The 16,334-nt window shown below is 41.7% G+C and overlaps 1 protein-coding gene across 1 annotated transcript in view; it reads right to left on the bottom strand.

Moving 5' to 3' along the window:
- Positions 1 to 1,417: 1,417 nt before the first annotated feature.
- Positions 1,418 to 16,334, bottom strand: part of fto (FTO alpha-ketoglutarate dependent dioxygenase) — a 113,573-nt gene continuing 98,656 nt past the window's right edge. Inside the window, exons 9-10 of the mRNA XM_005727650.2 lie at positions 3,493 to 3,633; positions 1,418 to 2,869 (exon numbers count right to left, since the gene is read on the bottom strand). Coding sequence (XP_005727707.1) covers positions 2,863 to 2,869; positions 3,493 to 3,633 — 148 coding nt within the window. The 3' untranslated portion in view covers positions 1,418 to 2,862. The remainder of the gene's footprint in view (positions 2,870 to 3,492; positions 3,634 to 16,334) is intronic.

Below are 16,334 nucleotides of genomic sequence, written 5' to 3'. Positions count from 1 at the left end.
CACCCTGGAACCTTGGACACACACACACAAACACACTGGGTCAGATACATTACACACATCTATTTCTTTGTACAGGCTCACGTTCAGTCATTTTTATGCATGTATTCATTCTTGAACATACATTTTTAGCATGCATTGCACATGTACTGATAATGCACAAAGCCTCATCCAAACAGACTGTGACTTGTTCGGAGGGTAATCTAAACAGATCATGGTTAAGGTCAGATTTCCTTAGTTCTTAATAGAAACAGTCCTTCGCAGACATTGGTAGAATAATTTCTCACTTATACACATATAGAAATATATGTGTGTGTCTATATGTCTATATAATTGGATATAGAGACATCTTTAAATTTGAACCCATTCCCTTATATCATTCAACTACACCACAATCAGTCCCAGCCGTTCAAGCCACACACTGAAACATTTGACTGAGATATGACCCCAAACTGATACCTTTCCCAACCACACACCTGGTTATTTTATCTTTCCCTGCGCCTATTGTTGGCCTAATTGACGGTGGCTTGGCTGCTTGGCTGGCGGCTGACCCCGGTCAGAACAATGCATACCTGTGGCTCTTACCAGTGCTGTGTAATTGTCTCTTCAAGTGGTGACCTTTTTCAGTCGACCCCTGAGGGGAGAACGCTCCACACTCATCCATCACTCAGTCACTCAGCCACTACAGGAAGTAGTTAACATAAGCAACCTTTGGGATGGCGGCTTGTAAAAGGTGTGGAGTTGAGGTTTCAGAGTGGAATACAGAATATTAGCCATCACTTCGTTGCAGGGAATGACATCACTCAATCAATCAAGTTAATCCATCAATCAATCTGTTGTAGAAGATGTTTGCACTGCTACTCAAACCGTTTCCTTTGAGGTCTGAGTCAGAGGAAAACAGATAAAAATACCCGACACAAATGCTTCCTTTTTTTGTCTATAGAGAATTATTGGGCTTATTATCTTGTTATTCAAATGTTTTTATTATATTTAAGGTTCTGGATACAGTGCTGTGCTGAAACTAAATGGGACTTTTTTCACACTCTAAGCATCTTCAATATGATTTTTTAACTTCTTACTTATCAGGAAATACTGGTAGGACAACTGTGCATATAACGTGCATGCTCCTGTCAGTGACCTTCACCATTACACTATGGATCTCTCTCATTGCTGCCTTATTTGTCTTGTGGAATCCTGAGTATTTAGAAAGTGGCTGCTTCAAAGCTCAGTAACTCACCTTCAACCCAGTGGGAAGGCATTGACACACATGCCTGCATGGATTGGATTGGTTTATAGGTCAAAAATATTAGTAAAAATACAGTCGATCGACATTTGAACCTCACACACACGAATGAAGAAACATGTGTACCATATTTGTTGTCCATTTGCAATTCTAAAAAAATGAGAAGAATGGAGATCATTGGATAAAACACTGTTTTTTTTATTTACTGCCATTCCTATTGCTTCAGACAGACAAGCTGTGGCGCAGGGAGCACAGAGTGATTCAAACAAGTCAAAGCTACTGCCAATCTACAAACAAATCTCTCTGACAACAACAAACAACAAAGGCGCAGCAAAAGAAGAAGCAAGAAGAACAGCGTTTGGCAACCATTAACATCTTGGAAAAAACTTCAGAAGTAAAAAAAGGAGTGCATTCTGCATTTTTAATAGTAAACAGCATCTCTACTTCATCATGAACTAGATAGAGAAAGAAATCAAACGAGGAGGGCTGCTACACTGCTTTGACGTCGGCCCCCTTTTCCACCCTTTTTAGCTTTTTTGAATGTGGATTTTGTCAGAAGTGCCGGATCTTTCTCTCACTCTCTAGATGGCCTGCAGCATTACAGGGGAATGTGGTGCTCTACACACTTTAAGAGTAATTAAAAGCGATTGAACAGCTGTAATTATGAGAAACGGCGGTTGTGTTCCGGGTCATTCTATCAATGCTGCCTTTCATCAGAGCAGTAGCAGAGGGGCCCTGCTGCTAGTCTCTGTTTCTCCATATGCACATCTTCAAGAACAAACAACTGGCAGGCTGCCTACAGGCTCACACACTATCACATTCGTACACACACGCTTTCATGTAGACATTTGGGAGAGTGAACGCTCTTATGCACGCACGCACGCACGCACGCACGCACGCACACACACACACACACACACACACACACACACACATATATTAATATGGCACAAGCACACCACTGCACCATAAACACTTAACAACATATTCTTCATGTACTCCATTGGATGACATTCATAACCATCCTCTTATAATCGTTCTTTGGTCTTTTCTGGCTCATTTCACTTCTTAACACAATAAAAGGGTTACACTATACACAAGTGAAGAATGCAATAGCCTGTGAGCAAAGTGAGTTTTCTTACCATTCTACACTGTATTATAACACTGTGTGACAAGTAGAAAGCATATATGTATGTACTGTACTATGACTACTGAGAATGAGAACAATCCACTGATAAAAGCATGTCTGGGTTACATGAGATTAGGTAACAAAGTACACTGAAATAATAAATAGTAACACAATGTTGTATGTTAACACTGAAATGCGGGTTCCATATATGTTTTGTTAGACCGTTGTGACACTAGTGGCTTGGTACTAAGCATTGCGTTTGTTAGCATGTTACTGAAGCACTATTCTTGTGTTGGTTTCCTTCCAGCCAATCCAAGTTGAGGTGACTGAGATGCTGGGGTCAGCTGGGGTAGTGGAGGGTGGAGTCGGGGGTGATGTAGATGGCCTAATCAAAAGGAAATCAATCTGGTCTGTCCCCTCAGCTAATGTGGGGATCATTCAGAAAAGCTGGTGGGTCATTTTTTTCTTGCTTCCTTGTTTCCTCTATCCATATTTACATCCTGTCAGAGAAAGAGAAGAAATGGACAGAGGTCAAATTTGATCAGATATCGTGACTGAATGTAAGTTCTCATGTGAAGTTAACTTGTGTTTTAGATGCAGGTCAACGAAAGACTATAGATGTCTCCATGCAAAATCAGCAGGACCTAGGATTCATGCCAACAGGAAGACCAATTACACCCAATGTCATGTATTTGCCAATGCAAATAGCAACTCCAAGAAATTCCTCACAATTTTTACAAGGGTCTATGACACGACTTGCGGAGCAGGTGCGCATATTTAAAGTATGACAACATGTAAGGTGTCTAGTTGTGCATGAAGTGACAAATCCATACCATTTTAAAAGCATGAGATTCCAAAGCTTAAAACTGAAACCAAAATACCAGTGTCTGTCAACGCCAATTAGAATTATTTATTTATTTTAACGTCATTTGGTTTACTTAATCATTTGGACAATTTAACTAATATTACATAACATTAAACAACAGCATTGTTCACAGATGACCACAGCTGGGTAATGAATGAATAAGTGAATCCTCTGCGACTAGATCTATGCTGCATGAGATAGATACATGTATTCAGTGTGTACATAAACACATTTCAACATGTCAAATCTTACACTCACCTCCAGAGCAGTGACTCCACTCTGTTAATGATGTCAGCCAGATCAAAGGGCAGAGGCATGCTGGGGTCATCCACACCCCAGAAGGGCCGGTCCACTGGGGCCTCCTCGGGGGGCAATGTCTGGGCCAGACTTGAGTGGCACCTGAGGCGACAGAACACAGGAAACAAAAAAAATCCCATTTACTCCTCCCTCCCGTTAAAGCACAAGTAGGTAGAGACTCATCACCAAAAGGCCACGTCTCACCCCACTCACAAAACTTTCTTCATGTTTTTATTTTTTATATTTATATTTGCATCCTACTACAGCTTGCCAAAGCCAGGCTTTCACCTGAAAGTTTTATGAGATGTGTTTACAAGTAAATACTAACACTAACTAATACTTGTCAATGATGGTGGAACTCTAGTAGACAAAGATAAACGGAGATCTTTCTATCGTGTTTTTATCTAGTCAATGAAGAGCAATTTAAGGGCGTAATTTCCAAAAAAAGTCAAGTTGTTTAGGCAATGATGTCTGTGTGTGAGCATGTGTGTGTTTAAACTTGTTTTTAAAGCCAAAATCTCTATTGTGAGTTTGACCAGAAGCAAGTTTTTTTAACAGTTTTCTGCCTCCTTTTGTTTTCATGACTCACAGTAATACTTTGTCCAGGTAGAACCAGCAGGACAGGAGAGTAAGTTTGTCTCTGTATGATCCACAAAAGAAACAGCATGCAGTTTTATTACAAATAAACAAAGAAATGTTTTTCTCTTCACTAGATATTGTTGAGGGCATTTAAATGATGTGTCTGCATGCAATTTGGTTTGAAACTACTGAAATACTTGGAAACTCCCAAGCCAGTAAAACTTGAACTGAATGGAGATGAGAAAAACAGAGATGTGACACATCAGTGAAGTGTTGCAACAGCATTAAGGTGATGGGAAACCATGATATCATGTATCATGATTAATGCCCCATTCATCTTACAAACATACAGGCACACACTGCAGGATGCTTTCACAAGAACATCACTCTCTCTTGTTGCAATAATGACAGAGCAGTGAGAAATCCTGCCTCTTCATGTCACTGCGTGATTTTTGTATGATTAACAATCTGAGGTTAGTTGTAATTTCCACCATGCTTGGAACCCCTACAGACCTTAGCCACATCTTTTGTTAGACCTGTGTAAATATTTACTGCTGTGACTCTGTGTTGCTCTCTGCTGTCATTGTAAATCTACCCTCCCTCTGCTTCTTGACAGATGAGGGTGACCTCTGACCTGGAGGTGCAAGAGGGAGAGCTGGAGGATGGCATTTGTATGTTGCGTGTGTAGTGTGTCCTTGTGTGCTTGTGAATAGTGACCTAAGATTTCCTATCTACAGAAACGGGGTCAGTTATATTTTCCATTCAATCATTATGCCAGGGTCTGTCTTGTCATATCTCTTTACCCTATGCACACCCTAAAACCCCCCGAACAAACCCATAACACAGACAAATGCACACAGTCACCACCACCTTGTGGTTAGTGACTGAAGGAGGGGCCACAGAGAGCTGAACAGCAGGATATGAGGATCGGTTGTGGATGGGATGAGGGAATGTTCAAGTGTTAGGGGACAACCGAGGGCTGCCACAATTTGTGGTTATATATATTCACATGAGCCACTTAATGTTTAACTGGCCCTCTGCCTAAGTGCTGCATTTTGGTGCGGTTAGCCCTTTAAGGATCTCCTGCATTATGGTGGTGAGGAGTAGCATTAACATCCACTGTCCAATATATCTTCTGTGCTCTGGATCAGGGCCTGATAATAGCATCTGTTAACATGCACTAAGTACCATTATGTAGCACATCACTTCATAAATAATACGATTAGGCGACCTTGGGGCTTTGCGACGAGCCGTGTGTTTAAATGTTCTCATCATTTATTTAGGGTGCGAATTAAAGGAAGCACCACTTCAGAGAAGGAGGAGGAGGAGGAGGAGGAGGAGGAGGAGGGGGACATGGCTGGCATACGTATCTACAGAGTGTGCAAGTGCAAACTGACCCAGACAGCATGCACACACACACACAAACTGTGGTTCTGCTGACATCAGCTTGAGGACACCATAGACCAAGGGAACCCAGGCTTTTGATTTGGTGTGATTAAGTATTCAAACTCCAGAGCTATGAGAGAAAACACTTGCTTCTTCTCTACTTCCCTGACTCATAATGAAAGGCTACATACAATAAAAAAAACTGAGTAGCTCACTTCAACAGAGATACTGCATTTATTTGACAACAGATCTTGCAGCATTAGCTTGCAAATAGAAGGTGCCAGGTTTACCAGAGATATAAAAGATATCGAGACTGGAAGACTATCAAAGATAATATAGTGTAGGTAATTCAGCGCGCACTTTTACACAGTCTATCACTGTTCACAGAGTACCGTCCCCTGACTGCTAAAATGGAACCAAACAAAAAGTCAATATCAAGCGAGGTGCTTTAAGCTCTCGTGGGCTCTTGCTAGAAATTCTGTCTAAGCCACAGTGGCGTACAAACAAGGCTCACCAAAAGACTTTCCCATGGCAGAACAGTCCACCTTAAAGTTAAGGTCAAAGACAAAGAGGTGTGTATGTGCGAGTGAGGGTGTGGGTGAAGGAGGGAGAGGTTGTGTTTGTGAGTCCAGGCTGTTCCAATGGATTAACCCCAGACAGATATGGGCCTAACTATCCCATCTGGCGCTCGGTCAAGAGAGATTGGCAATACAATCACTCATTTCAATTTGCCCTGAAACCTTATAGCCTAGCAGGCCCCCGCTAAAATGGTATGCTAATGTGAAAGGTATCTAGCATTCTATCGCCTCAATTCTTCAGAGGCCTTTCCCTTCTTGCAGTACAGTGCACTTGAACTGCGGCTGGGGTGGGAGCGCCACGGCCCTTGCTGCAATAAGGGCTGGAGCCCCCTTTGCGCTCAAACTAACCACTTTAGCTAAAGTGAGTGTTAATTATGGACAGGCAAAGCAGTCAATAAAAGGTTAATGTAAAAGTCAAAGGATAAATTCCTTTAAGCATTGCATCATTCCACCATCTCTGCGACCAACACACTGCTCGCAGGTCTCCTAATCAATACGTTTTACTGTAATGCGCTCCCTATCGATTTCCTCCCCCCCGCTCCATGGTCCGAGCTCCATCACTTGGTTAAAGAAAGGAAAGGCAGAAGGAGAGGTAGGGGAACGAGAGGGAGAGAAAAAGGGAGTAAATAAAATGATTAACCTCGGTTTCACTTTGTTGTTTCCCTCTTAGATGCTCTCTGAAAGGCTTGTTAGAAGAGTGCAGGGTGGTCCAATATCATCACTGCCATCAGCACCATCCCAATCAACAGCATCATCAGCCCACTCAATCTCTGGCCAGTGTGTAATTGTGTAGCAGTACACTCAACCAGGGCCATACATTAAAAGGCCCTCTGCTCTTAACAGGATGGAAATCCGCCTAATAGACAACATCAGTGCTTCCGACTCATGCAATTACACTGATAAATGCACAATTGTGTCAGGGCAAGTGAAAAAGTACCCAGAGAATGTAGATAGGAGACAACACTTATTGCATTATTTCTACAGAAGGTCATTTGTAATGACATGGGAATAGACAGCTTGGGTTGTTTGATTCGGTACATTCAGGACATGATTAGGCAATGGCAGATATCTTTTTAAAACTTGTGAGAACTTGAAGTTATATTTTTCCTACTTTTCATATTTGTATTGTTAGCAACTAAAAGAAAAACACAAGCTTAGAGAACAGTATTAGAATGGGTGGTGTACCGAGATTCACGACCAAAGCGTGTGCCAAGCCCTACGCAACGTTCAAACTGGACCTAAAAAGAAGGCTTTTGTAAAGATACAATGAACATCAATCAATCATGTCATTGCGATTATGATCAAGGGAAACAGCATACCTCAGATCACCTGCTTCCCCATGCTTTGCCTGATGTTCATCTGACTAGGAGTTCTGTGCAGGTGTGAATTTTTATGGTTTTGGCAGCCTATGTGCCCGATAGCTGAGAATGCAATCAAACAAGTCATGAAAAAACAGGCATGTGTCTCATAAATCAGCCTGCCCCTGAAGGTAAGGCATGCAATCAAGTCCCAAGGAGTGAGAAGAAAGAAGTATATTATCCATCTACATTCTATATATACAATATTGTGTAAGAAATGAGTGATTAAGCACATCTGTCTTTGTATGTGATTTGATACGGTATAATGGCTAAGAGATATGGGCAGACAGTATTTATTCATGTCCTGTGTTTTGCAAGCTGCAAGGGCAACAGACAGTTTGGTATATCTTTGGAATTAAGAGAATTTCTCATCAGCATCAGGATGTGATCTTCCAAATCCTAATTATAGAAGATCTGACTAAACTAATAACACGCTGTTGTACCTTTCATGTTTCTATTAAACATATTGAGCAATCGGTTATGGAACAGGCTGTTAAAGGTAAATGAAAATCTGAATGTACCTGCATTTTTCTAACAAAAAAGAAAAAAAAATCCATCATTTTTTTTCATCTGCAGTCAGCACATTTCCCTAGAAGATCAAGGCAATCTTGCACAAACCTGAGCTGTGTTGCAGTGGTTCTAACCTTTTTTGTGGTTTCTTTCTTTTGTGGTTTCTTTCACTGCTGTCTTTCCACTGACATCAATCTTTTTTTTGGTATGAATCTTATCCTGGCAAGATTTAAGTAAACCTATTAATGAGACAAGGATGAAAAAATGAACAACAAGATTATTCCACAGGAATAACCTTGTTGAAATCTAAAGACTGTCTTCCATAAACAAAGCATTGCAGTAGTCTTGGGGCGTCTAAGCCAAACACTGGACTTGAACTCAAAGGAATATTTCTGAGGAGACCTGAGAATGGCTGTGAATCAACATGTTATCAAATTTGGTTACAGAAATTCTTTCAAGAAAATAGGTGGAAACCTCCAACAAAAGGTTTGCTAAGCTTGCAGCTTAATGTGCAAGGAGACTCGAGGCTGCTACCACCAAAGGTACTTTATTCAAGTACTAATAATGGAAATGGGATATTTCAGCCTCTCATTTTAGCAAATTAGTAAAATATTACAAAAACCTTATTTTTGTGATGTAATTGTGGAACACTGTTGGTAAACTAATGAATAAAAAACTAATCCATGTCAAAAAGATTCTTAAATCCTGAAATATAACAAAATGTGGAAAACTTTCCATATGTATTGTATAGAGAAGGACATGTCTGCAACTAATATTATCAATCACATCTCTTTATTGTAACAAGTGGCTCAAAGTAGCTTTTGAAAAGTTACTGGCACAGTGGTTTACATATTACATTAAGATTGCTTAGATTAAGATCAGATTAAGGTTACAAGTAATTAACTGGAAAATGCAAACTTTTTCTTGGAAATTTTCTGTTAATGATGTTGTGTAGAGGCCAGTATAACAGGGGCATAATTTTCAGAACAACGTCCAACCTGTTAAGTGTCAGGCTTTAGATCTCAACATACACCACCCAGGACTCCAAGGTCCTGGGTGCTCTGAGGACTGTCCTCATTAGAGCGTGAACAGTGCCTTAGATCCCTAACCACCATCCTATTATCCCAATCACTGCCACATTCAGCGTTAAATGTAAAGTGGTGCAAAATGTGAGCCAGCCAGCCAGAAAGAAAGCGTGGGTAGGGCAGCGTCTTAACCGTTTCCTCAGGATCAATCAAATGCTATTGTGTCTGCAGACAGCTGCTGACTGTACACTTTGTGAATGTGTGAGGTGGGCAATTGTGGGGAGAGAAATGGAGAGGGAGGGGCATCATCAAATGCATGACATATGTTCCTTTCATTTTGATTCCCTCTAAGGAGCCTAGGCTAATAAAACTAACATCTGATGCACTCTTTTCCCCTTTAATTAATGGTTGCAGAAACCACGCAAAATTGCATGAGCAAGAAGGAGGGGCAAGAGATAAAGTGGGTGCCGCGTGGCCCTTTCAACACACCCACCCACTCACGTGCCACAATGGCTCTGCTGGTGCTGGGAACAATGATTCTGCCAGGGAACACGGGTACCTTCCTCAAACTCTGTGAGGTCTCCCTCTTGCCAGCTGCAGTCTGGACTGTTCATTAAACCACATGAAACAAATAAGGCTCATTACTGGTATCCCCAGCCAGTTGGAAACACAGGACCGTGAGCTTTCATCGGCCCATGTACTTTTAGTAGAGTTACTTGAAGTCAACAACAGAAACAGGGAAGTTTTGTTATACCTGCACAGTCTGTACCTGCTTCACACCCTAATTGTTTGATGTGGTTTGGCTGGCTGCCCCATTTAGAGCAGGGAGAACCAGATGTAACACAAAAACACACACAGAGTTAGGTAGCCTCTAAACAGACTTCATAATTGGCAGCAATAAAATACTATTGCAGTCTTGAGGTACAACAGAGGCAAGCCCCTGAACTACAGCTACTGCTCTCAAAAACCAGGTGGATGTCCATTAGGTGCTTAACAGTGTAACAAATTACCAAACACCCTGGCCTGCTCTTTCTCCTCCTCAGGCAATGGGATGGAATGTGGTCTAATGTCAACACAGGCGCAAAATTTATGAGGAGACAACTATTGTTCAAATGCAAACAGGTTCCAATAAAAAAAAAAAAAAAAAAGAGGGAGTTTTAGGACAAACAGAGAGGATCCTCCTGGCCGTTTCTTTTCCGGCAAGGGTTGAAGAGACAGATCACCGCTTAAGGCTGTGTGCATTTGTGTGTCAATGTCTGTGAGAGAACTTCACAGAGAGAAATTGTGTGTGTGTGTGTGTGTGTGTGTGTATGTGTGTGAGGGAGAGAGAGAGAGAGCTAGAGAAACAGCAACAGGAAAATAAAGGTTATATATCTGTTTTGCATGCTCCACGTTGACTGGTTGTCCAGAGAGGAATGAGTGGAGCTGTGGCCTACTTGTACCAGGATACAAAATTGTTCAACAGGAAGAAAAGTAAAAAATACAAAGCAAATCAAAGAAAAAAAAGTTCATTCTGATCACTTTTAGTAATACCACAAAGCTAACACTATGCAGGAATGCTGGCCTAGCTGAACACATGGACCAAAATCAGTTACACGTGGCTAAATACCAGGTTGAAACATTTCTATGTATACATGCAAAACCAATTAGAGATGGTTGTGAAAAGACACTAAAAGTTTTTCTTGATGATGCTTTTTATTTATGAAGCCCAGGAGAGAAAATGGAGCAACAAGGGGACTTGATGACGAGGGTAAAGAGGTTACAAGCCTGCGAGCAATTGCACTTTTTCGCAGCTCGCCGTTGGAAGGCTATAAATCTGCTGTCATGGAATACGGAAGATGGTTAATGTGGCATTGGGAGCGGTAACTCTTAGCTTTTCAGAGAAATGGCATACCATTGCTGTGAAAACTTGTTGTGCGGAAAGTGATCTTGTAAAACAATCATTTTTAACCCTTATCCCTCCCTACCCTGCACTGTATGCTCCCTCCCTCTTGGCCAAGTGTTAGTGCCTTGTGGGCATCATCTGAATGGTGCAATAAAGCTGATGATGAATGAGGCTTGCCTCAAAAGCAATACAACTGAGCCACTGGACAATACCTGACCCCAGTCATATGATAAGTTTGTTTCAGCCTAGGCACAATTCCCACCTGTCTTCAGGTGACAATGGCAGGGTCAACTTAGCAAAGCTAATTATAGTGTATTGTAACCTAAATTGCCTAGATACAAGTCATCCTTCTTTCTCTAGGGGATGTGTTGTTAAGTTTTGGAGTCTTTGTTTAAAGCACAACTGTGAGATAGAAGTTTTCAAACAGTTGCACAACAGATATTGGGTTTCATAAATGGGTATATTCCAGTTCTTTAAAGAAAGAAAGTGACTTTGCTATCCTCTTTAAACAAAGCATGGGAACAAACGAGCAACTTTTCAAGCGCAGGAAACATATTTGGATAAATATTACATTTTGTTAAAACTGCATTTAAACTGTCACATCAATGTTGACACAGCTTGTCATAATGAGATCACATAATAGGCACAGCAAACCAGTGATCGTAAACACGCCCCACTGAAACAGTCATAAATCTTCAAACTCATAAACTAGTCTAGTCCAGGAATAGGCTATAATGTGACAATCATTGAAAAGTTCCTACAAAAACAAACAGCAAAGTGCTTGTTTTTAATGCTGTATGCATACAGCATTAAAAGCAGGATTTTTTTTATATTTGGTAAACATATCTGCCATTTTTGTGTAACCTTTAAAATGAACAAACAAAGGAGTAGCACAAAGTAGGAGATGATGCACACATTCCCATATGGGCATTACTCACTCTGTTTACAGTAGAGGAAGAACTAATTCCGAAAATGTCAGACTGGGTATACAGTAACTAATGAGCTACACTTTTCCAGATGCCTTTTCCCACAGTAAACAAGAAAGTATGAACAAAAAAAAAAATTCCAAAAGTTGGTAAAGTGTCTAATCCAACCATGAAAGAAACCTCTAGTATTTGCATCACAGTATGTGAGTGTGTGTGTGCATTCATGCATGCACATGTGTATACTGTGCATCCGTGCCAGAGGAGTGCTTTTCGCCAGGTGTTTGAACTTCTGCATCACCTGGTACTCCTGCTGCGTGAACACGAGTTTTGTTTCACCCTATTAAGTAAATAGTGTAATTAGAGGGACTCAGCATTTAAAACGTTGTGAACAGCCAGCAATTTGTTTGGAAGACCAGCCAGGCTAGGCCCTGAGGCACTGCACAGAACAGGATGCAAAAGGTTCACACAGTGCAATGCAATGGGGTGCATGTGTCTGGGTGGCACTATTCAAGTACCTGTCTATGTAGATAAGTTGATGCATGATGATGTGAATCACTCATTGAAATGTGTTCTGGGTGTTGAAAAAGAAGTGCTTTGTGGTCTAACAGGTACTTAATTATATTCTGTTTGTATTGACAATATCGGTACACAGTGTAATAACTACCACACTGGCAAAACTGAGGACTGTGTTTCATAGAACCTAACCCTTAGTCATACTTTTATTGGTGTGTGAAAAAAGAAATATGCATGTGATGTTCATTGTTCAAGCAGTTACAAAGAAAAAATAAGAGCTGAAGCCAATACAGGTCAGGCTATCTGCCACAAAGACATCAAAGGTGATGAGCAGACTTCTTCATAATAAAAGCACAGGGATTACGGCTAACATGGTAACAGAGATCAACTTTATTAGTTTCCCCTCTTAATGATTTTTTTCACTCCACAAACATCCCCACTGTGTACCACCTATCCCAGCGAGGATGCTTCATACTAAATTCTCTGCTGTCACAGCTGATCCAGGGTCAGCTGTGGGGTGTAAGAGAGGGATAACCTCTTTCTGAGCCCCACAGACACCCAGATGGCTGTTCGGAAGCTCTGATCCAGAAACTAGCTTACAGCTCAATCACTGTGGCCACATCTCCAAGTCCACAGTTTAACCCTCGCTGATGTCAGCCAAGGTCACAGATGCACACTTGAGAGGCAAAAAGAGCCAGGAGTGAAGTGCTGCCAGAGTCGAAGGAATTAGATCCAGGCTGAGTGGCCCTCATCTGGCTAAGCCTGGTAAGTACCAAGACTAACAGGCTGAGGCACGGTGCTTTGGGTTTGCAGACACACATACTCACACTCATGCTTCTAAGCTTGCGCACAAATGGACACACACATAAATAGGGAGGTAAATACACACTGACATAGTCACACACACACACACACACACGGAAGGACTCAGAGGGCTACAGATGGTGTGCCCTGGGCATGGTGAGTGGGGCTCTGATTGAGCTAGTTTTAGATCCAGTGTGGAAGCTGCCACAGCACACAGGGCTCAGGGGTTGGAAAGGAAGACAAAGAACAGCGGAAGGAGTGAATGAGGGGAAGAGAAGAGAGGGTGGGGACTAACTCTTTTCCCCACATGGGGGCTACTAACATTTTTAGTACAACATCAACATGGCACTGTCCATCCGTGTCCTTGCCTTTGTGACCATGTGCTACCCCGTTTCTGCACCTAACGCCTACCAGTGCAAGCACACATGCCATAAACCCACAGAAACCAACATTCACGTATACACACATACACACGCACACGGAGCCAGCGGCCACTTCAGCTGTAATTTCGTCTGACTTCCGCTGTCTGACTGGCAGGAGACAGGGAGGGTGAGGACAACAAGCTGTGAATACGGGAAGAGACAGAAAATCATTGAGAACCTTGCCTTTATGAATCTTTGATGAGAAAGAGTGAGGGTTTGCGAGGGCTTTGCCTCTGGTTAAATCAGAGCATAGTGCGTGTGGTGTGTGTATGACTGCCAACAGAGGTTGAGATAAACAGGGCCTGGACTAGGCCCAGACAACTACAAACCCCACAGTCAGGAACATTTGTCCCTGCAATTAGTCCCTGTCCTCCCCATTCATGTTGCAGGTAAGTGCTATTGATAAGTAGATAAAAAGTTGCAGCTATGAGTAGCTAAGAGCCTCATATAAAGTGGAAGGTTAAAACAGAGTTTTTTGAGTGCAGGTCAAAAGCATTCTCCATATTTCAATAAGTAGCATCTCTACAGTTTTACAGAAGATTAATATATCAATCAATTTCTATGCAGATGGTAGATATGATAACACTTTAAACAAAAGGGTCGAGCAGGGTGGCATGATTTTTAGCAGCAGTACTTGCCATGATCCTTTGACTGCATTTAATTATCATATTAATTACACATTTTAGGTAGTGTTAGTATCAGTGACTGATGTAACTCTTTCTTTTTAATACCTTCCATGTTTTCTGTTTTGTTTTTGCTGCTTTTTAAGACGTACTGGAATTTTGGACACTTTGGGTTAAATGGTAAATGGCCTGTATTTATATAGCGCTTTTCTAGTCCCTAAGGACCCCAAAGCGCTTTACACAACCTGTCATCCACCCACTGGTGATGGCAAGCTACATATAGCCACAACCACCCTGGGGCGCACTGACAGAGGCGAGGCCTGGCGCCACCGGGCCCTCTGACCACCACCAGTAGGCAACGGGTGAAGCGTCTTGCCCAAGGACACAACGACCGAGACTGTCCAAGCCGGGGCTCGAACCGTCAACCTTCCGATTACAAGGCGAACTCCCAACTCTTGAGCCACGATCGTCCCCGGGTTGTCATGTGTAAAATGCTTCCAGTTTTGATTCAAACTATTATGAGTTTCGGTGCTTCTCCATTATCTTTTGTTGTGCGCATGAGTCAATCGGCATGCATTCTGTTTCAGTTGTTACATCATTTCCTCAGGGATGAATAAAGTATTCTGATTCTGATTTAATAAGAGTCCAGTAAAAATTGGATCAAAGGTTAGTAAAATGCTTTATGGTTCTACTGGTCACATTATTATTTTATTATTTTAATTGTGTTCAAACTACAGCATCTGAGCTGTTACTTTTGGCAGCTTTTGTTATGTCTTGACAAATTGCTGCAATGCATCGGAGAGAAAAAGGCAGTACATTTCTAACTATGCCACTGCACCAGAAAATATCTCGTAGTCTAAAAATTTACCATTCAAAATTATTGATATCCTTCATGATGCCTGTTCCATTCAGTTAAATTTTGCATGCAACCCTCAGCTACTGACATTGCTGGTAACAGCCTCAATTTCTCATCCAAGAGAGAACCAGTTTACCACACACTAATAGTTCTGGCTCTCTGCCATGATAAATGACACGTAACTAAGAGCAAAAGAAAAACAAACAATATGACAAGCTGGTATTTTGTTGTCCTACACTGCAGTTTTCTGATTAACAATGATAAAGCATGTTGCAATTTCTTGTAAGGACATACTGGCTTACGATGCGTGGGAAGTTATGTTACACCCACACCCTTGTGGTATTCCTTTTCTTCACTGTTCTTTGTTTTACCTTCACACCTGTTCTGACTTCGGACACATGAAAAGCTGATGATGACTCAGAGGAGGTTGTTTTAATTAAAAATACAAGACATGCTACAACAGCCATCCCTCACATCTCAAACTGCTTTTTAATTGATGTCAAGCAGGTGCCAACTTTTTTTTCTCAACATGAGTTAGGTTATGTTACGAAACAAGCAGAGCGGCATAGTAGCTTTATCTCATCTGCCACCTGTGACAGCTCAGAATTCAGAGTCCTCTAGGAAGCTCGGCTCATGTTAATGTGTCATCGATGAAGCCTTTTGAAGACTTGATTCATCCATCTGTCAGTGAGCACTGAGGTGCTGCCGACTGACTTCCGATCACATAAGAACTTGGCAATGAGATGAACTGTCTTAGGCTGATCAAGAGTTGCCTTGGCTCCCATCTAAATCTGTCAGGTTCAAACCTTACACTTTGCTGCACTAGTTGATCACATATACCAAAGTACAGGCACAATTTCAACTTACGGTTTGGACTAATCTACTTTAGGCTTGAATTAACACAGAATTTGTACTTTCTGGCATCCTGAAATGAAGGCGGATTGATTGACAGCTAAAGTCCCTTTTCTCACAGCTTGTAGACCTGCCACAGAATTGAACTCATGGCTTCCTATAGCTTCAGGATAAGACAATAGAGAAGTATGCTAGTTTAGGGTTGGGTCATTTATGGGGCAAGAGTGAGTCTCACAGTGCCCTGTGATGGCTTATACCTGCTTTATGCCATGGTTAAGTAGTGTTGGTAGAAAAAAAAAGTCTAAAGGAACATCAGCTAACATCAAATGGAACCAGTCTCCAGGATTTGTTTGCAGCCAAAGGGAGGTGAAAAGAGCAATACTTAGTAGAGCAGCTAACCTGTGGTCTTATCTAGTGGACAAATCAATAGCAGTGTCTGAGAGCAAACCAGAGTGTGCTGTGAGGGAGCTAGAGGGGCTACCCCTG

The sequence above is a fragment of the Pundamilia nyererei genome, unplaced genomic scaffold (genome assembly GCF_000239375.1).
Source record: "Pundamilia nyererei isolate P.nyererei 1_Seehausen unplaced genomic scaffold, PunNye1.0 scaffold00025, whole genome shotgun sequence".
NCBI classification, from domain to species: domain Eukaryota; kingdom Metazoa; phylum Chordata; class Actinopteri; order Cichliformes; family Cichlidae; genus Pundamilia; species Pundamilia nyererei.
Note: the sequence above shows the minus strand (reverse complement) of the source record. Positions and strands in the feature narration are given on the sequence as shown.